The sequence below is a fragment of the Emydura macquarii genome, unplaced genomic scaffold (assembly GCF_026122565.2).
Source record: "Emydura macquarii macquarii isolate MOO-44397 ecotype Brisbane River unplaced genomic scaffold, CSIRO-AGI_Emac_v2 contig_1229, whole genome shotgun sequence".
Taxonomy (NCBI): domain Eukaryota; kingdom Metazoa; phylum Chordata; order Testudines; family Chelidae; genus Emydura; species Emydura macquarii.
The window spans coordinates 1,579,625-1,602,279 of NW_027131366.1; the positions used below are offsets into that span (position 1 = coordinate 1,579,625).

At 43.6% G+C, this 22,655-nt stretch overlaps 1 protein-coding gene across 1 annotated transcript in view; it reads right to left on the reverse strand.

The window, feature by feature from the left end:
• Window positions 1-18,132, reverse strand: part of SLC24A4 (solute carrier family 24 member 4) — a 132,528-nt gene extending 114,396 nt beyond the window's left edge. Inside the window, exons 1-2 of the mRNA XM_067547101.1 lie at window positions 17,976-18,132; window positions 12,129-12,239 (exon numbers count right to left, since the gene is read on the reverse strand). Coding sequence (XP_067403202.1) covers window positions 12,129-12,239; window positions 17,976-18,132 — 268 coding nt within the window. The remainder of the gene's footprint in view (window positions 1-12,128; window positions 12,240-17,975) is intronic.
• Window positions 18,133-22,655: the final 4,523 nt, after the last annotated feature.

Sequence of the window (22,655 nt, forward strand, 5' to 3'; positions counted from 1 at the left end):
GCCCCAGAATAATTACATTCAGAAAACTAAACATCCAACTCCATGGAGTCTAAGGGGCAGATTCTCAGCTGGTATAAATCATCATAGCTTCAGTGATTTCAAGGGAGTTATGACAGTTTACACCAGCTGAGGTCTGCCCCTAAAGAAACTTATGGGACCATAACACCCTCTTAGAGATTCAGTATTTCAGGTTAAAAAAAAATCATAAAATTCAAAGCTCATACTAAATCACAATTGAAAAATCCATTCCCCCCACCCACATTGTTTTTGTACTGCTAAACTTCCAAAGCTAAAAAATGTTTCACTTTCTAGATTATTCATAATTTGTCCCATTTAATTATGCATATCTTGAAACTTAGGTCTCTCTTCAAAATAGGTTTCCTGGTTTCCCTGCATCCACACATATTTAGATCTCACCATTCAATGGTTTTAAATTCCCTATATGCAATGGTCTAGTAATTTCAATCCTTCATCCCTACATTACCTGCAAAAAAGATACCACCACAGTTGGCATCTTGTTGGCAGTCTCAGAAGAGAGGCCAGTGACTGAATAGGTGTGGAGACTGAACTCATTTCCAGAGGCAGGGAGGCACATTGGCAGGACACTGTTGGAAGGACTGCACTGCCTGTGGGTAAATGGAGGACTTCACTCTCCAGGGCTATTAATGTAGTACCTGTCACCAGCTCTAAATTCATGCACAAAGTTATAAAAAGGGAAGATTTAAATAAATGCGCACACACACACACACACAATATTGCTTCTACCTAGAGAGTTCAACCCACTGAACTCACCCATCAATGGACCTAAAGCAGGGATCAGTTCAATCCTGCTTAAGACCATAATGTTGCTCACCGTAACGTTTTCAGTGTTTGCTGCCTTAAAGAGTGATGGATTCCTTTTTCTTTAAACGCCTGAAAGTTTGCTTCCCTGTTTTAATAGCAGTGATGCCACATTTATTGCCGATACCTTCATGGAATACTTTTGGCTTGGAAAGTGGACAGCCATGTCTACTTCTGAGACAATTCACTGACCCATTTGCAAATACAGTAAAAGCAACAGAATACGATTTTAGTCTATTAGCTTCAATGACAGAGAATCAAGTCCAGGCTTTCAGATAATGGTATTTTACTTTGTTGCCTTTTAAAACTGCCTCTTACATGAGCCAAATTTTACCTATATTTCAAATGTGTTGGAGTATTTGTGTTGGGCAGATAGCAGGAAACAGACACCTTGCAACAGTTTTTAAAAATGGAGCCATTTTAAAGTCTTTTCTTCAACAGAGTCAAGTTGTCAGTGGAATTTATCCCTACATGTTTGAAAGTTTGATGATTTTTCTACTTTTTGCTTTTCCAAAGTCCAACCCAGCCTTAAAAGAAGGCAGTAGTTGCAAGTTTCCTGGCTCACCACTCTGCCCTCTCCAGCTCTTTGTATGCCTCCACTAGCTTTCCCCTTCTCCACTGTGCACTTAGGATTCACCTTTAAAGCCCTTCGTGATTTAACCTCTCCCCACCTATCATATGTCTTACCTTATCACACTGCTGACTCCCACCTCCACTCTGTCCATGATGCCAGCATCAGTTGTCTGCCACCCTTATGGGGGAAGGGTCAAGAAGGACACTCAAAATGCAGTCAAATTCTGTAAAGCCACCATTTGGATTTCCTCCTAAATATTTACTTTTGCCACAAGCCAAGACTACTGTCATCTGTGCAAAACTGTAACCCTGACTTCTTCTCTTCCCCCAGAAACACTTATTTAAAATATTACACTATCACAAAGGTTGCAATGCTTCAAAATCTACCAAGCAATCCAACATCTCATAAAGAATCTGTCCTAAGATGGCTTCCAAAGCATGGATTTAAATGCACACAGCTTGGTTTACCATGCCTTTTCTTCTTCAGACAACATTGTCAATTTCATCCACCTGTTGCATCTTATCATAAACTTAAGCTGGGAGCTCTCTGGGGCAGGGACTGTCTACTAATTACATAGTTGTACCACACCTAGCATAGTGGGTCCCTGGTCCTTGATTAGGGCCTGTAAGTGTAACTTATTTATTATGAGTATTACAGTTATCTTAATTCTCCATTGACCATTACTTCTCCATAGAATGAATCACAAGCACTTTCAGAGATGGGAAAATCCTACTTTCGATTAAGTCAGTCACACACACACACACACTGATGTCAGTGGGAGTAGAATTGAGCCCAGAACTGCAAACAAAAATTGCTAACAACAATACATGTTTCTTCAAATATAGCCAGAGTACACATTTTGAAGCAGAGATAACTCTTTAGGAAGCTCGAAGGGGTTAAGCTTGAGGGAGACAAAGAAATGTTAGATAAAAGTCAAAATTTCAAACCACAATAACTTTAAGTGACCTTAACTAATGGAACAATTTGAAGGCAAAGAATGAGATTTCTGTACAGTCTGAAGAAAAGCCATCAGTGAAAATCCACTAATTTTCAGTGCAAATAAAATTTTGCAAGCTAAAAATGTAATCATTCTAAAACAGAGCTTCATAAAAGAAGCTGATTACGTCCTGATCCATGGAGAGGCCACTACTTCTACATAGTAACTGCATATAGCATATGTGTCTTATCCAGCCCAAGTGAGTCTTCATGGTTACTGGCCTTCAGAAGCTCTGCAAGCTGTATGGGCTACCAAGCCACAGAGGTTTCTTTCAATTAATTCCCTGGTAAAATTAAGCACTCACTAACATGAACACAATACTACCTTAGGCATTTCAAAGCTATAGGACCTGAATCTGGGATACCATCTTAGCCCATTTCCGTTGGGCACTTCAGAATGATGTTGAAAAAAATTCATGGATCTCAATACAAAGCCCAGTGCAAGGAAGGACAGATTCTTCCCTGGCTGACTCAAAAATCAGTTGGTCAAAAGAGTTCTTTAAAGGACAATACTATCACCTACTGCACCTTGGTTACGGAGAGGGACAATCTAAGAATTGACACAATCTGCTAAATTATTTTAGTAATCTATTTTAAGGGAGCATTTCCTTTCTCATTATTCCCTATCTAGATAGCCTAATCTTATTCAAGGGACTTTAAGAAAAAGGGATGAAATGACAGACACTAGGAGAATCAGGAGAAGAAAGCAAGAAAGCCAAACAAGACTGGAATGTACAGCACTTAAAGGTATTACACAGGGTAGGACCAGGTCTCTCTCAAACTAGAGCCACCCATTTAAAATCAAATAATGGTTGCAATGTTTTAAAATCTATCAAGCAATCCAGTGTCTCATAAAGACTTTGTCCTATGCTGACCTCCGAAGCATGGATTAACACACACGCACAGTTCGATTTATTATGCCTTTTCAACCCGTCTTCAAGAACAGCGGAGCAAAGTAGGAGCATAACTATGTATGACACAGAAAGAGACGGGAGCATTTTTCATCATATCTGCAGCACCTGGCTATGTATCAGGGACAGTAATAATGGCAAAGGTGAGTAAAAAGTACAAAAGTAATCAGTGAAAATAGGACATATGTTTAAGGCAGATAGATGTAAATATGGCCTTTCTATCAACAGAAAGGTGTCTAGAATTTCCATGTGGATTTAGTGAAGGAGGAATCAGTAAGAGCCTAGCTAAACAGCAACACTAGAGGAGAAAAGTATATCCCAAATACACACACAGTTTCTAATGAAGGCTGACATTTTCAAAGTTGCCTAAGAGATTTGGGTGCCCAGATCTCATTCACATTCATTTTGAAAAGTCTCAGCTCAAAAGTATAATCCTGTCCTGCTGAAGCCAGTGGGTACTTTGTTGGGGCCTATTTTTTTAAAGGGGATGCTCCTATAAGTAAGGTGTTAGGTTGGGACTCAGATGACCTAGGTTCAACTCCATGCTCTGCCACAGATTTCCTGTGTGACCTTGGGCAAGTCACTTATACAGCCTCTGTTTCTCATCAGCAAGATAAGGATAATAGTACCATCCTAGCTCACAGGAGTATTGTGCTCACATACTGTGGTGATGCAGACATATGAACCTGAGATCTAAACATTAGAGCTGGGCTAAAGCTGCAAAGTTTAGATCTGCATCCACAGTTAGAGCTCTAGGTTATTCAAAAGCTGGAGTTTTGGTTCAGACCATTAGATAGAGTGAAAGCATCCAGCCACAAAGTTCAGATTTGGTTCTGAGCTTCCAATTTTTGCGATCTGTGGTTTTGGTTCAATATTATTTCCAATTTAAACATAGACTTACCTTTTAAGAATGATGTTATCCATATAATATGTTTGATACCAAAGAAAAATTAACAGCATGTGAACATACAAGTCACATGAAATAGTGATTGTATCATGTAATATTTTTAGGTTCAATAATAGAGGTATATATATTGAATGATATTTATTTGTTTCATCTGTTTTTGTTTATTGCGTTGTGAAATGCCAGGTTTAGTTAGATATGTAGTTTACTGTGTATTTAACTACCTCCTGCAATCTTGGCACCTAGACCTGGGAAATGGATAAGTTACCCTGGAGTTCATCTTGTGATCTCACTCTCAAGGGAACCTTGCTGGCAGGTTGTGCCAAAATGCAGAGAGATCCGTTTCATTGCTTTTTAATGTTTCAGGTGTCAGTTTTAACAGAATGTTGGGAAGTTAACAGCTTAGGCAGGTGATTCCTTGAATTCTAGCTCAGGTTCAAATGAAACTCTTTGCAGCAATTATTTCACAAGAAGCCAACACGTGAACAAGACATTTCTGCCCTTACAACTTCAATGGCATCTTCGCCCTGCCAGTCCTTTTAACACACCCATCAACAAGCCTGACATGAAAAGTCAGAACCTATCTCTAGAAGTAAGTTTTGATTGGCTTCCAAGGTCCCCTAAACAAGAATAATCTGCTATTAAATGTTTGTCAGTTGCCCTCAACAAGTCCACTAAAAATGCCTTTAAATCACAGATCTAATTCCCCTAGGAAACAGAAGTCATCCAAGTGAGATCCCAATCGACAGAGTTCAATACTCATCATCTACAGGGACAAGAGAGAGTCCAGAGACTATTTTTTACAAGACAAGAAGATGACAACTAGCAACTGGAATAAGTTGTGTGCTTGCTGGTTAGTAAATCTTTCTGCAGCATGTGTACAGAGAGAGTTGCTCTCTCCATCTAAGAATTGGTATCTGAAACCAAGAATTCTTGTGTATTACCTTCTTTTCATTCTCTTTTAGTCTGAGACTAAGGTTAAAGTCTGCCAATCTACTCCATAGGACTCTGGGGTTTAAATGATGTGAATAAAGTAAAATTTGAGGTAAAAACTTTTATACTGTTGATAAACCATTGGTATTACTGTGGTTGTTCATTTTTTATGCCTCAGGGCAGAAAAATTGGAGTTGTTATGAAAGATAAGGAGCATTTGCAGAGCATAATTCAGGCTTTTGCATTACAATTATGAGATCAAAGCCCCACTCTGTAAGCACTGTCCAGATATATAAGAAGACACACCTCAGGCCTTGATGAACTCACTATTTAGATTGATTATAAAACAAAGCGTGTGAGAAAAAAATGATCATCCCCATTTTACAGATGAGGAACTGAGGATATATATTAAGTGACTTAATTAAGGCCACACACGGAGTGTCTGATCTGAGAAGCGAACCCAGATCTCCCAAATCTGAGTCCAGAGTCTTAAACATAAGAATTTCCTTTGTCAATTCAAAAATACTGTTCACACTGATTTTAAAGAAGTGCTGAGTTTAAGCATATTACTCACAGTGGATCATGTTACAGCTTTTAAATTAAAATGCTAAGCAAAACATTTCAAAATGTAGTCATCATTTGCAAACTGGGAATATGATCTAGGCTAGACTGTTATAGTAAAAAAAAATTAAAAGCAGCACAACACATACCTTAAAGGTACTGGGTGAAAAGCAAAGTTATATTCTACAGACAAAGGAATAATGTTTACATAAGTGTGGCTGAAGTATTAAAATGGCTGTGAGAATTAAAATTAAAATACCTAGCTCTTATCCAGTGCTTTAAAGAGCACAGTCTTACTATACATTGAGAAAAGTGTATTTATCCAGGTATAGAGTTTATTAATAAAGCTGATGGAGGTGGGTGCTTTTTTTTACAAAGTTTGCAAATGCAGAATAAAAAGGGCTCTTCCTATCTTCTTAGCAAAATTTTTGGGAACCATTCACCCTGTTGCCACTACAGTCATTGAGAACGTCAACTTCTGTGGGAACAGGATTTGGCTCTCATTGTGTTAAGTGCACCATTCTAGCAAAAACGGCTAGATGTCTTTGTAGTTCCTTTATAATTCACAGTATTCCTCACAAGTCTAAAGCTTGAATAACTAAGGGCATTTCTTTCCTAAAAATTTAAGTCAACCTATGTTAGGTCGACTTACAGCTAGCACAGTAATTACTGCAGAGGTTCATATCCACATGGTCCTGCTGTCGGTGGTGCGCGTCCTCACCAGGAGTGCATCCACCCACTTAAGAGGGGCAGTGTGGGAAGCAGAAAGCCTGGGCTCCCCGCTCCCCACCAGGAGTCTGGGTGCTGCCCCAAGGCTCCCCGCTGGGAGCATGGCAACCACAGGGGCTCTTGGCTCCCCGCTCTCTGCTGGGAGCATGGCTGCCCCAGCCACCTCGCTTTTGGCTCCCTACAAGGAGCATGGTAGCTGCCTGGAGGGGAACCAAGAGCCATGGGGGACCAGCTGTGTTCCCAGTGGGAGCGGAGAGCCCGTGAGGGCAGTGCCCTGGCTCTTGATGGGGAGCCTTGGAGCAGCCGGGAGCCAGGAGCAGGGAGCCTCGGGGCAGCCCCTGGGCTCTGAGCATGGAGTGGGAAGCCGGGAGCGGGGAGAGGGGAGTCTCGGGGCAGCCCCTGGGCTCTGAGCGGGGAGCCGGGGCAGTTGCCCAGCTGGGAGTGGGGGGCAGCCTGGCAGGAGCAGCCCGGCTCAAAGCAGGAAGCCTGGGGGCAGCCTATCTGGAGCCCCCCCACCCATCCTCTAGCAGGGAGCTGTGAAATTGACAAGAACGACAGCCAACAGCAGAGTAAATAAACCAGGGTGTCCATACGGACACTGCATCACCCTAACTACACCGACATAAGCCCTACGCCTCTCATGGCGGTAGAGTTATCATCTCAGTGCAGCAGGGCTCTTGCATCGGTGGGAGCAAGGCTGTAGCGTGTGCACTGACATAGTTAGGTCAATGTAAACCGCCTTATGCCGGCCTAACGCTGTAGTGCAGACCAAGCCTGACTGTTACATACACATCAGCTTAATGACTTTTGGACCTAATTCTGATCTCAGTTACATCAGTATATATGCCACTTAAGTCAGAATTATTCCGACTTTATACTGGTATAACGGAGATCAGAGTCTCCCACTTTTGTTTTCTTTCTATGCTTTGATGATGGCCTCTCTGGCCTTAAATTCTGTGTCTATCATGATCATCTAGTCTGACCTCCAGCAGATTGTAGGCCACAGAACCTCACCCACTCCTACAACAGGTCAATAATCTCTGGCTGAGTTACTGAAGTCTTCAAATCTTGATTGGAAGACTTCAAGTTACAAAGTATCCACCATTTACTCTAGTTCAACCAACACCTAGTGCTCCATGCTGCAGAGGAAGCTGAAAGGTTCACCTGCTGCTAGCAAGCACATTGTATGAGGGACATTGTATATTATGAATTTTTCCTCCCTTGTACTGAGTGTAGAGTCTACAATGCGCTTTTTTATTTTTGGAAAAAAAAAAAAGGGAAGTTGTAAATCTGAAACCAGGATTGAGCACACCCTGCCCCTGAGCCATCCTTCATCCGTACCCATTCATATCCATAGGATTGTTACACTGAAATAGATCCTCAGCTGATGTAAAGTGACATACCTCATGAACTGTACAGGGAGGGGTCCCTAGACAGAAAGTCACAACTTCCATTTCAAAGCTGCCCACCAATTTGTTTGAGATGAGTATGAACAATTTGTTCTAATATATTTATTATTTTTAATCCATGGCAAATTAGTGAAACGTTCTCCCTACTCAATGCAGTTATTAGCGGAGAATGCTTCCAACACAGAAAACAGTCCAAATCAATTGCTCCAATATTCTAATATGATTCAGCTGTGTCACATGACTGGATGTTGCTGTGTGCCTTCCACTTAGAAACATTCTAATCACTCCCCACTTGTAATTGCTCTTGAAATGTTACTCAGAGTTCTGGAGAAAACGGAGATCGTGGGAACATTTTGAAACAAGAGGCAAGTAATGTGGCATTGGGAGTAGAGAATCTGTAAGGTCAGTCGTGGTGGGCAGATGGCATTGTGAGCTAGTGAGACTGCTGGCAGATGGAAATAAGAATTTGGATAAGGCAAAAAAAAAAAAAAAGTGTCCGTAAACTGATTAGAACCATGAAGATACTAATAAGGACCATTTCTTCCTGATGGTTTTCTTACTAACTTGAGCTTCAAATCACCCTATCCTATCGAAAGCCATAGAGGAGTAGCAATAATGCACCTTTTCAAAGCTGGGAAGAAAACTCAGTGAAGTTTCCCTCATGAACGTGTCCCCCAGGTTGTTTGACTGGTGAATGGGGAGGTTACTCCAGTTAGAATAAGCAGGGGGTTCAGACTCCAGAATCCTTAGAAGATTTTCTTGAAGTCTGAGCCTCCATGTAGGAGCCCTAGGCCTTGCTCTGTAACTTCCCCATCCCTAATTTCTTGGCTTCTTTGCAGCATGGCTGACTTAGAGTTGTGTTTGGCCAGACATGCCTTCCTATCAGCTGCCCCAGGAATGTCCCATAAAAAGGAGGAGCTTCATGGCACAGAGCAGGAACCCCAACATAGCTGCAGGCAGTATTAAATGTTTGTGAGGATTCTCCTTCAAATTAGTATGGTGATGATATGCATCCCACCTGCTCTCAACCCATCCACCCTCTTTGCCTGTGTGGGGAATGAATGACATTTATTGTTGAGGAGTTTGCAGCAACTGCTCAGATGCTGGTGAATGTCACCACGGATAGTCCATCTGGCCTCCAAATATTATTTAAGGCAAACCTGTGCCTTTCTAGCTCCCAGTATTAATAAATATATGGATCCCCATTCTTTATGTTTCCCCATCCTCCTTCACAGTCTCAAGGTTCTTTTTGTAACTAGCATTGCCAGGACTTCACTGTCTTCTATTTGAGACAACAGCCCCAGCAACATTAATAATGTTTGCAAAAGTACACAATACAAAGTGATCTACTTCAGTAGAAGAAGCAGTTGAGACAGTATAGGCTCCACTCTGATTTCTAGAAGCTTACTGAGTCTCCCTCCCTCTACCCTCCAAGATATTACCCAGGATGAGACTGTCACAACTGTCATGAATTGCAGGATCCTCATGATCTTTAAAAACCTATGTCCATAACTTTTGATACTTAGGGTGTTATTTTATTTTTGCATGTGAGTGAGTTTGATAGGTATTGATGAGAAGGTAAATAAAAAAGAACAAAGTTTACTGAGGACTTTGAGAGATGCTGAGTGAAGCCCTGGGCTGTCTGGAAAGCTAATAAAGCAGGAGCTCAGCGACAACACTGCAGTGACGCAAAGGACTAGTGGACTCAACAAGAACTTGCATTTCCCCAGGGGTTGTGAAGTTTCTGCCTCCCAAAGCACACATATACAAGCATCCATGTAAACAAACTTTTATATCTGGTATATACATACAGACAAACATACAAGGGGGTCAGACTAGACAAATGATGAATAAGCAGTTCCCATACTATAACCTATCACAATATATGTACAAGTCTAATTTTGTCTTTAGAGCAAACAAAAAGGTTAGATGGGGGTGTAAAACAGTTCCTGAGTACTTGGATGTTTTAAAACCTATTTCCAAGTATTCCTTAAAATAGAAGGATAATTTTGCAGTGTAGGCACAAGACTAGAAGTCAGGAAATGTGATTGCAATTCCTGGTTTTGTCACAAGCTTTGTGTGACCATGGACAAGATCCTTAACCTCTCTGTGACTCAGTGACCATATCTGTAATAATGGGGATAGTAATTCTCAGGTATCTCACAGAGATTATATAAGTGTTACATACTCACTCTTTTGTATGAGTTTGTTGTCCCTATTGCTTTACCTCATAAAGCTTCAGGCCTCACGTTCCAGTCTTCAGAACAGATAAGAGCAGCAACAGTAGAAAATCTCACAGGCTCTAGAAGTTATCAGTTAGCAATATTCACTTCAAAACTCCTAGGTTCTTAAGACATCTTTCCTCTCTAGCTACAAACATCACACTTTCACACATTATATCCCTGGGTTTCTCTTTCCTTCACCCTACAGTACAGAGATACTGTACACACATAGAATGGGAAGGAACACAAAAACACACTGCTACCTTCTGTAACATGATTTGGTAAGTTGATTTAAATATTAACTTCAGGCAACACCTTTTTAAAAGGTCTGACTTAAGCAGCATTGCCAGTTCTTGTGAGTTCACCATGAGTCTCACAGTATTTAGTGTTTTCCTTAAAGCTCCAGCTCCTGCTTGAGAATTTCACCTTACTTTTTTTTTTCTAATGTAGATTTCCAGCCTTCATGGTTGTGGAGAAAAGCTTGAAAATGTGACCCAAGAGCACATTAAAGATTCAAAATGATGAGAAAAAACACATGGATGGGGAGAAATGGAGGAAGTGTTGGTTTAAAAAAAATCTCATGATTTTAGGAGGGTTGACTCATGATTTTTTAATTCCTGGATTTGTCAGCACAGCTCAAGTCATTTCCCCTTTGCTATACATGTATATAGAGTCTCCAGTGTAAGGAAATGAACACCCATGTCATCCCAAAAGGCAACTCCTATTAGTACTGAAGATTTTTAGAGGGAAATATTTTGATCCATTTCCTGAGATCTGTGCCCCTCATTGGGCTCATCTTTCATGACGTATGTGTGCACACGCATGCGCATGCATAGTTTCACATGGGCAGACAGTCATACTACTGTGTGCATGTTTTCAGTGGAATGCAAGTAAGAAACATTTGCCTATTCATCAGGAACAGCTAGATCTTACCAAAAGATATATGTTTTGCTCTTTTATATGAAGAGCTTTTAAAGTGAAGTCAATTGTCACATTTTTACATGTGCAAACATATCTCACAGACTTCTTTCCACATATCCAACACCTGTACAGAAACTTTGGAACATCAGGACAACATAGATAAAAGGTTTGTGTCCTACTGACACTGGTCAAACTTTTTACATTTCATCCTTAGAAATGTGCATGTGTAGTAATGATGCTAGCCCTATGAAAAGGTGCATTAGTGCTACAATAGACACCCAACTGTAGAAGGGGTTGTATGACTCCCAACCCTTCTAATTAACTGGGGCTGGTAGTATTATGGAATTGATGCCATCCACTTTTGAGAGAAGGTGCATCCAATGGCTGATCAAGAAACAGTATGGCAGTTGTTGATGAAACTTCCTGCCTCCACTCCACCATGAACCACAAAGGGACGGATGATAATGGGAAGACAGATGGGAGGATGAAAGCACTAGAGGTCCAAACTCACATCAGACAGTATCCTCTGTCACTCCACACAATCACTATCACATGACCAGAGCTGATAAGAGTGAGGTAGGGTGAATGCTTAGATGCCCCCATTCTTCCTCCCTCTTTAAAGACAGCAATTCCGACACTAGGGGAACCTAATAAGCTGAACAGACAGCTCAGTGCAACATTAAACTTACAGAAATTGATTCAGTATAGTACCGTAAACCCAAATCATCACACTCAGATAAGCATTTCAGTCTCGTAACCTTTATTATCCATGGTTTAAGGGGAAAAAAGTGCACCATTATTACCAACACAACATATGTAGCAGCAACAGGACAGAAACAATAACCAAAAGAAAAGATCCAGCCTCCAGGACAAGCCTCATGAGGACTCATACATAGTTTTATGTCTGAACATTACCTTTTAGCTTCAGCAGATAAAACCTTTGAATTGCTTAACAGTATCACCAATTACTTTGCTCATAAACCTATTTTATAAATGGCACAGTCTTTTTTTCATATGTTTTTGACACTTTTATATTCACAGTGACACATTACTGCAGCTTGGGCTATGACTGCACAATACGGTAGATCTCAACAGCTTACAAGATAACATAAAGCTTTTGGGTCTTACCTGGCTCTGTACAGTTCTTTTTTTCATGTGTCACATTATGTGAGGCCATCAATCTTCTATTCCTCCATATTTCTGACAAAACATGTTTGTCTGCAATAGCTGTGTCTTGTCCTATATTAAAAACAAAAGTGTTATTTTCACGGTCAGCATTGCTACCTATACCTTCTTAATTAGAATGAATACACCGACCCAACAAGAACAACTGAGAAGCTAAGTTAGATGTTGAAATCTTCAGGTACAAATATACACATGTGAAATGTTATGTATTGTTTCCTCAAAAAAATTACATGCACATTTTCCAGCTACTTTATATTACACAGATTAAGTCAGTGTGTACATATTGTAAGGAGCAGACCCAGTCAGCACTAGAGCATTTTGGCAATTATATTAAATAAAGTTTGCAGGATCTGACCTTAATGGGGCAAAATTCCCTTTGAAATCAATGGAATTTTTGCTCAAGCAAGTATTGCAAGATCAGGATTCGTTAAATGTATCCATCCCAACATAGCATGTAAGAAGCATTTTGTGTAGCTAGAAAGTGTGTACCTTCCTCCAACAGAAGTTGGTCTAATAAAAGATATTACTTCACCTACCTTGTCTCTCTCATATCCTGGGAATAACACAGCTACAACAACAAAGCAAACATTTTTGCTAATGGAAGTCACATAATTATAACCAAGGGGAGAACAGATCCTTTTAAGTTAGTCATTTTCAGCCTGACCTACCTTTTTAAAGTGAATGACTTATACTCAAAATTGCTCAGGGTCTGATCCTGTAATTCTTATTCGGGCGTAATTCATCTTCTGTGATGTGACAGGGACACACACTTGGAGTGCTTCCTAGCAGCTAGGTGTGGTACTGCACTTTTCCAGCTCCTGGTGCCCTCTCTCGGTAGCTGACCTTGCTAGCAGGTCTTTAGAAGGGATTTGGGGGAGTGGTCCTATCTGATGTTAACATTCCCTCCTATACAGTCTCTGCCCTGCTTGCTCATGGTCTTCTCTCTGGCCTTTCTGTGGGGAGCTGGTTTTCTTTGTTTGCTCTTTCTCAGCCTGCCTTCCTCAGGCTCTTCCCAAAGGGGAATTCCCTTTGTACCTCCTTCCAGAGCCTCCTCCCTTCCACTGAGCTCCACTTTATTTAAGGCCTAACTCCATCTCTTCTAAAATTTTGCTCTGAACTGACCCCCCACCACACACCAAAAGATCTATAATCTGTGCCTTCACACAGTTGACATCTTTTTTGACATCTTTTGACATCTTTTTTTTAACTGGTGCAACTCCAGGTGCAGCATAAGAATGGCCATATTGGATCAGACCAATGGTTCATCTAGCCCAGAATCCTGTCTTCTGACAGTCCCAATGCCAGGTTCATTCAGAGGGAATGAACAGAACATGTAATCGAGTGATCCACCCCATTGCCCATTCGCAGCTTCTGGCAAACAGCAATCCCTGCACATCTGGCTAATAGCCACTGATAGACCAATCCTCCATGAACTTATCTAGTTCTTTTTTGACCCCATGATAGTCTTGGCCTTCACAACATCCTCTGGCAAGGAGTTCCACAGGTTGACTGTGTGTTGTGTAAAGAAATACTTCCTTTTGTTCTTTTTAAACCTGCTACCTATTAATTTCATTTGGTGACCCCTAGTTCTTGTGTTACAAGAAGGACTAAATAACACTTTCTTATTTATTTTCTCCACACCAGTCTTCAACTGATCCTTCCGCCAGAGTGCCCCCTGCACTTCCTTTCGGTATCTCTCCACTACAGAGTACAGTCTTCACATGGTCTCCTTTGTTTCTTGGGTCTCGGCTACAGGTGTTCCCAAAACTAAAGAGTCTGCCTTCTTTGTGGCCTCTGCATTCACCTCAATTTCAACCCATTTCTTTTCTGTGGTAACAAGCTTGTTCCCCATTTCTTACACTGCAAGCCTTTTGAGTGGGTGTATTCTGTACTGCCATCACACTACATCCCCTTTGCCTGTTACTACTGATCTTGCACTGTGGGTTACCTCCACTCTTTCTTGCTCACCCATTCCACCATTACTCCTTTCACTATCCTTGGTTTGCCTGATCCTGGGGTCCTTTTCTTTCCTCTTGTTGCCACTCATTTCTCTATGAGGGCAATGTCATTTTAAATGCCCTGCCACCGTGGAGGCAAAACATACCATCATTGCCCTTGCTTTGACAATGGGCAGAGTATCCCTCAGGGCCCTTTCAGTACCTCATGCCCTGCTGCCCAGAGTCATTCTTGCCATCATGGTTCATATAGGGGCAGGTCCTCCTAATATGGTCCAAATGGCCCACAGGCCTCATTCCTCTTGCCCCTGGAGGAGTTTCCATGGCTCTTCCCTTAATTCACCCCAGCAACTCAATCTTCTCCCCCAGTTCACATAAGGGAAAGCTCTTCTTAAACAACTCATCGTCCACAACCATAACATCTCGTTGGCCAGGTCTCAGGCCTCCAGCCCACTGGATCCTTCTTGTCTGCCCAGGACCTGTAGCTAATGCTACTTCTTTCCTGCAGGATCCATAACAGGCACTGCTGCTGCTCCTCTAGCCAGGCTAGCCACTGTTGTAGATCCAACTGCACCTCCTGCCATTCTCTGTGAGCCTCACTGAGCTGCTGAAGCAACACCAGGTCTGTTTCATAGACCCAGTCCTCCCAGAAATGGGTGTAAGAATTTTGGTGTCCACATCTGTCAGGGCTGTTGCCCTTCAGCTAGCACCCTCTGAGTTTCAGCAGAGCTATGCTGCTGCTGGGCTAAAACTATTTTCAGTTCCTCCATTGTCCCCTCATTTCAGGGGCTGGTCCCAAAGGTCCCACTTCCAGTAAGTACCAAGTGGTGATGGGAATACTTACCTCTTGAGTGCCTCCTAGTGGCTGAGTGTGGTACTGCACTTTTCCTGCTCCTGATGCCCTCTGTAAATTGCCAGCCTCACTAGGCTGGTCTTCAGTGGCTCAGCCCTCGAGCCAACTCACAGTCAAAAACAGATGAACCCCTTCTGGGATAGCAAAGAGTTCAACACCCAATCTGCCCTCACCAGGGTCTTCAGCCCCATCTCTGAGCCCTTTAAATCCCACCCTTTCCTCACACTTCTAAAAAAGCCTTCTCCCCTTCTCGGAGATTACACCACTTTGCTAGTGGCCAGTGGGGGAACCCAGCGCATCCATTACTCCAGGTCCCAACTCAGGGACCCTATAAATAGTAACCACATACTGCTGCCTCCAGTTCGCTGTTGCTAATCCCTGGGCCTTTTTCCACATAGCCCCTTTCTTCTCACCCTTAGTTCAGGACTACAATTATCAGATCCTCTTCCTCCTCCTTAAATGCCAATGCCACCAAAACCCATCTTCAGGTTTTCTCTCAAGCTCCAGTGATCAGTAAGGAACACCCTTCCTTAATCCTTTGGTCCCAGCCAGGAACTGACTTACTCAGGCTCTGCAGCTCCTTTTATCTGAGCATGCTGGGCTCTGAATAGCTGCTTCTATGCAGCCTGTCTATGAAGGCCTGGAGGACCCACCTTTGCTGTTCCTTTCCTGGGATGGGGTGTGGTAGGACCACAGAGCCTCCAGTACGGGGTGGCGAAAGGCCTTGTACACCCCATCACAAGTGGGCATTTTGCCTGAGTAAAGACTGAAAAAATCTGGCCCTAAAATTAGTTTGGCCAGTACCATTGCCAAAATGGTCTACCTCTGCCACAATTACAGCAAACTGAGAACAAATGATCAGTGTTTACGTGTTAGTTCCAGAGGGGTAGCCGTGTTAGTCTGTATACAGCAAAAACAACAAGAGTTCTGTGGCACTTTAAAGACTAACAAATTTAATATTTGCAGGCATATGCTTTCGAGAGACATCAGCTCTCTTCTTCAGTTACAAATTAATCAGCTAAAAACAGTACTTGATCCAGCCTTCCCCTGGTTATTTAGGGTCTCCTCTCCGTGTCTGGAAAGCTCTAATAGAAGCTTCTGCACTGGTTTCTCAGGGTTTTTTCTCAGGCCTTTCTGCCTGGAGAGAGTAGACTGAACTAGGTCTCTTGAGCTGTCAAAGCAAGGACTGAGCAGGGCAATGGGGAAGAAGCAGTAGCACCTAGACTCCTGGACCCACAGATGGCCCGGAGGGGGGACCCTCCTCTCTCATGTAACTTGCATGATATTGTTCATGCAGACCAAGATTGTGTGACAAAAAAAATCAATTCTGAAAAAGCTTATTTGCATCCAAAAACTCATAACCAAATCATGTTGCAGTTATTTTCACAAACCAGTGCAACAAAAATAAAAAATAGGTCAGATAAATTGTTCAAAATATGGAAAATAATAATACTTTTTAAGGCTACAACACAGAATAATTTCCATAACTCTGAGGCCAATAACACACTGATAGAGTGTAGAGTATTAATTTTTTACGCTAATGGCTTGTTATGACAGATCAATATCAAGTGTAACAAGCAACTGTTTGAACAGGAAAATGTTATTAAGCACTAAAACTTCCACTGAAATTGTTTTTAAATACAAATCTTAGGTCCAGCTTTAATTTAAGAGAATAAAGGCCCTGCTCTGATCTTACAGGACCTTGACTGTCTTAAATTAAAGCTAGAGCTAAAATCTGTCTTTAAAAAATAACTCCAGTGGAAGTTTGACAGGTGCATCCAGGCACTACCGGTGCAGTATCTCATTGACCTCATCGAGTCTCCAGGAGTGCAGAGTAAGGTGAAGCAACTTGCAGAGCTGGGACCCAAAGTTATATTTTTAAAGCACAAATTGTGTGATCAGGAGAAATTCTAGCAAACAAAAGAGAATGAAATGCATTCCAGGATTATAATGTATAAATATCACAGTTCATAATGTCCTAATTTAAAAATACTTGCTCAAAAGATATAACAGACTAATTAAGAACATATAAAATGTTTAAACAGTATCAGACTGACAATATTATTTGTCCTAAAATTGGTTCAATCAATATTGTACTCTGGGGGAAATTAAGTGGAATTAGATTGTGCGGGTTTATATCTAGATATTCGATACCCTATCTTGCTCTTTTTAAAATTTTGCAACTGGTCAAGTGACTAGGGAAACAAGTGGAAGTCACCACTCCTGAGTTCTACTTCAGGCTCAGGAACTAAACTATTGTATGACTTTGTGCAATGCATGTAATTCCTGTGGCTGGGTTTCCTCATCTGTAAAATGAGCTTAATACTTATGCCCCGCAGAGGGATGTGTTTAAGCTTTATAAAGTGCTTTGGGATTCTTGGATGAAAGGTGCAAGAGAAATGCCAGGTATTGCTACATATCATGATTTGTGGGAAGGAGCCAGTCCTATCAACCTATTCTTAACTGCAAGTGAAGTTGTTCAGGTAAAAGAGAACCAAGTCATGAACTGTGAAATGCTCCTACCTAGATAAAAGCTGGATGCTCAGCTAGATAAAAGGTGCGGCTATCTGGGCACTGCTTTGCTTTAATCCCACTGAGCATTAAGCATCATTATCCAGGCAAACTGGCTCATTTTCGGAGGAGCTGTCACCTTTTACTGACAGTTAGGTTGGGGGCAATCAAACCACTCGCTTCCATGTTACAGCCAACGCTGAACAGCTTAGTGCCTCCTCCTCACCAGGAACCCAGGACCCAGCCAGCCCATCCTTCCTGACCTACCTGTAGCCTCCCCGCTTTGCAAACGTGTTTATTTCGGGAGTTAATAGAGATACACAAGCCAGAAGCTACCGTGCCCCCTGACAATGAGCTAGCCCGGCCGGGGTGGCGTGCAAACAGCTAGCCAGCCAGCCACCCTGGCGCACAGCCAGGCACTCCCCCTGGCCAGGCCACTGGTACGTTGCTCCCCCCACACCGGCCACCTACCTAGTTTGGAGAGCAGGCTGGACATGCACCAGACAAAGAAGAGGATGGCGCAGATGAAGCCCAGCTGCTGCAGCAGCATCTCTCGCCTCTTGCGAACTTTCCTCAGCTTGAAGAGCATGGTCTGCGGGGGGGCGATCGGCTGCACTTCCAGCCCCATCTGAGCCCGCCTCGAAGCCAGCGGAGGGAGGACGCGGGTGGGCAGAGAGCGAAGAAGCCCCGGGAGGCAAGTGAGGTTCACTTAGCAGCACCCCCTGCGGAAGGCTTCATCCCAGACGGGCTGGACACTGGAAGCCAGCCCCGGGCGCTAAGGAGAGAGCAGGGGAGAGCTCCGGGCAGCCGTGCCAGGGCTGGGGGAGAAGCGCAGGTGGGAGGCGTGCAAGGAAGGCGGGGAGGAGGGGGGGGTGAGATGCACACGGCGGGGCGGGCGCTGCGATCTCTCGAGCTGTCAAGGCGCGGGCTGAGCCCGGAGCCCCGCACGCTCCATGGCTGGGCAGGGGGGAGGAAACAGCAGCAGCGGCCGGACCGCCCGGCCCCGCAGATCGCCCGGCGCGAGGCTCCCCCCTCCTCTCTCCGGCAGGTGCGAGCGGCGCCAGCGGGCGCCGAGGGCCCGGCAGCCCCCTCTCTCCCACACGCGCGGCTCAGTGCAGCCGCTCAGCCCCCGCCGGCAGCATCCTCCGGTCCCGGCGAAAGTTCATCCTCCGACGCTCCGGAGCCCCCGGGCGGGCGGCGGGCGGGCTGGCGTGAGGCGGTGGCGGAGCGCGGGCTCAGCAGCCCCCGGCCCGCTCCAGCGCCGGGCTAAGCGTCGCGCCTGTTCCTCCCCTTTCCTTTCCCTTCCCTTCCCTCGCCGGCAACTTTCTCGCCGCTCCTCGAGTCTCCCCCCCCCCCCCGGGCAAAGCGCATGTGCCGGAGCCCCGGCCTCCCGCTGCCCTCCGCGCGGGGGAGATTAACCGACCAAATTAATCCGCTCCCCTAAATGGCGCAGGAATTATCCACTCGCCGGGCCGCGCTTGGCAGCGCTGGTGCGCGCGGGGACGGGAGGCCCCGGGGAGCAGGCAGGGGCACGTGCCGCTGCGGAGCCAGCCTCTCTCACGCCCTGGATGGGTCAGGGAGCTGCTTGCCCTGGGAACTGGGGAGGCGAGCGCTGCAGCGGGGGGCAGGGGTGAGGGTGAAGGGCCGGCTGTCCGGAGCGCGGAGCAACCCTCACCGTAGGGCCCTGGCGTCCAAACGCTCCCCAGGTTGAGGGGGGACAACTGGCAACTGGCCCATCGCTAGCGCTTAGGGACATCGCTCAGCCAGGCCTAGGGGCATTCGTTCCCGTTCTCTCTAAGACAGCTCACACCGGCAGGATCTCTGCCAGCCCTACCTTTGCTCTGAGATGGGCAGTTGTGCTTTCCTGCCTTAGTTTCCCCATCGGTTAGACAGCTGTCATACATGTCTGGCAAGTGCTTTGAGATCCTCCAGTGAAAAGGACCAATTTATTCTATGCAGCAAAAAACAGATTAGGGATATTATTTTCATTACAATAGTTACCCACCGGCACAGGGAAATTCAGTGGGAGTTGGATGCCTTCTTTAGGATCCTTTGAAAATCCCAGTTTAACAATTAAACTGCGTTTCTTTTTGTATCAGGCATTTTACATTTTTCTTTTTATTGCTATAAATGATTTGCCATCCACAGGGCATTAGAACATATTTGGGATGGCAAACTGAACTGAATAAACCATTTTATTCCTAGACTGTTCCAAAATGGAATTCTTCCCTTAAAATCTTTTATCATCCAATTTCAACTAGTAAGGTGAAACACCTTCTAAAGGGATTTTTAATTATCTTCTTTGCATAATCGTTATTTGCAACTTTATACGAATATAGTAACTCACACAAGCAGCAATTCATTTAGAGTGGAGGTATTTACATTAATTAAATGGTACCTATTACCAAGGACTGTGTACACATTGAGTAACTTCATAGAACAGCATAGGAATTGATTTTATACTCAAGGTATCCAAAAGTACAAATCACTTACAAGTCAGTGAGTGGGTGTAGACAAAATAGAAAACTAACTCATATGTTCTTCTTTTGGATGTAGCATTTGACTTACAATGGAAAGCTTTTCTAGTGATTCTCTCTGGTTTTCTGGTTTTCTGCTTTTCTACCTCAGAACATTTAATGCTTCCTTTCCAATCTGATATACTGTTTAACATGATCATATTATTGCTATAATACAAATTAAAGAACTAGTCTACAAAAACAAATTGCTCACAAACAAAATGTGTCATCCTCTTTTTGCTTACACCTCAAACCAATTCTTCTTGACCTTGAAAATTCCTCTTCATTTTATAATTATTATATTACAGCAGTGCTAAAATGCCCCAACCAAGATCAGGCCTCATTATGCTAGGTGCTGTACACACACATTGGCTAGATAGTGGGGTTAAAATCCAATGCAGAGTGAAGGCTAGTGCCTGGCTGTACTGCCCCAGAACAAGAACCAGATTTTGATTCAAAATGGCATGCTGGAGTGAACTTGAAGACAAGATTCTCGACCACTCCCCCACCTCTCCCAACTTATTCTCTACCTACAGCCTGTGAATGGCTATTCTCCTTAGCCCAGTGCAGGCTCTAGCAACATGGTTAACCAGCACAGGTGCATAAGGGGCCTTATTCCCCTATGTGGTCATGCAGGAGAGTTCACAGTTGAGCCCACAGTAAAAGACAATCTGTGCCCTGAAGCATTTACAGTCTAAATGGACAAGACAGACAGTAGATGAGAGGACAGAGATGAAAAGTGATTTGCCCAAGATCACACAGCAACTATGTGGCAAAGCCAGGAATAGAGCCCAGTCTGACTCTCAACCCAGTGCCTTCTTCACTAGTTTCTTGGTTAAAAAAAAAAATTTGCTAATATTTATTGTTGAGGGATTTTCAAATTGAAAGAATTTACAAAATTAGAGCACAATGCGGGCAGTGGATAGTAGCAGTGTAAGCAGCTCTACTTTAGAGTGTGATTGACCCTGCCCACTCAAGCCTCAAGCCCAACTGTCCCCACTTGGTAGTACCCAATAAGGGCCCCTGCTCAGTGTAACAAGAAAAGGCCAACAATGGACCCAGTGGATGAGGGCCAAGTTCCCCAATAGTGGTAAAGGTGGATGAGCCAAGACTGTGGGTGCATGGACTGCATAGGGCAGAAGAGCTAGATATTGTAACAATCATCCATGCCATCGGGAACCATCGACATCTAGTGGAAAAATTCCTGAGAAGGGATGATGTCCCCCAGAATAAAACCCCTTTATGTCTCCTCAATCCCAAGAACGTCATTGTCTTTTAACAACCAAGACTATGCCGATGATGCTGTCTTGCTTGTGGAGAAGTCAGAATTGCAGTCTCACCCTCCAGTGTCTAAAGACATTGACTGCACTATTGGATTGAACGTCTCATGGTAGAAGACCAAGGTCCAGAACCTCAGAGCTGGCATGTTACCCAGGGTTCTGCCAACCCAAAGCTCGTGATTACTTTATGCAGGGTGGTATCAGGAAATAAACCAAATGGAGACATGGCCGTCCAGCCGATAGATTGACGGGCAGAAACAGTGTAACACAAAAGTGGTTTTACTACAAAGCTGTACTTTACTTAGGCTCAAACATAACACGAGAGTGTTCTTACTTTAAAGCTATACTTTACTTAGGCTCAAGCACTTACACACGTCCGCAACAGGTTAGTAAAACATCCCAACCTTCAACAATTACCAAAGTCTGGGGCAGCTTTCGAGTAGAAACAGTGATGGCTTTCTGAATGGCCTGATCTTCCAGCTGTCATTGGAGGATCCAGAAGCTGTGTCCAAGAAGATATCCCAAAGAGTCCAAGCCTCTCCCCGCCATTTATCCTTGTTAGTAGACAATAACACGTCAAGAAAAAGGGAAAAAAAAGTTTCAAAAGCTAGAGCTAAGGTTGCCAGATTACTTATTTAACTAGCTGTGTTTCTACATAATCCGCATATCTTCAGGCCAGGACAAACATCTCCCAGAGGGCATGCCTAAATAAGTTTATTGGTCTTTCCTGAAACACAGATCCCAGCACATCCACGAGAGCATCAGGGAGGAGATGCAGGATCAGGCAAAGATTGAGCAAGAGGCTCCCCTCCCATCCTGCTTAGTCATGCCAAGGCTGCACAAGCCCGCAGAAAGGCCTACCAAGTTTGGCTGTTGTTAGTAACAAATATGATAATCATTATTACACTATCATATGGTCTCTGACCCTTTTACTAGTCTATCAAAATCTCCCCGTACAGGCCCATCAGAACCTCCAGTGAAGTACCGTGGAGCGTATAGGCAAGTTCACCGATCTATGCTGCAAGGAGAGTTCAAACAGCTGCAGCAAACTGGACATTATTCAATGAATAGGTCTCACCACTTCCTGCATGAAGTCTATGTCTGATTTATGGATGCAAACAGTCTTTACACTTAGACAAAGTTCAGGGTTTATCAAATCTGTGTACTACCTGTATTGCTATATGGGTCAGAAACCTGGACCCTCTTATAGGCAGACTTGAAGCAGCTAGAGGTATTCGATATGTGCTGTCAGTGCCAAATCCTGAGTATAAAGTGGTCTGACTTTGTTTAAAATGACACAATCTTGCAAAGATCTGGGCCTTCCCTCACTCACCCATTATGTTCAAAAGTGGCAT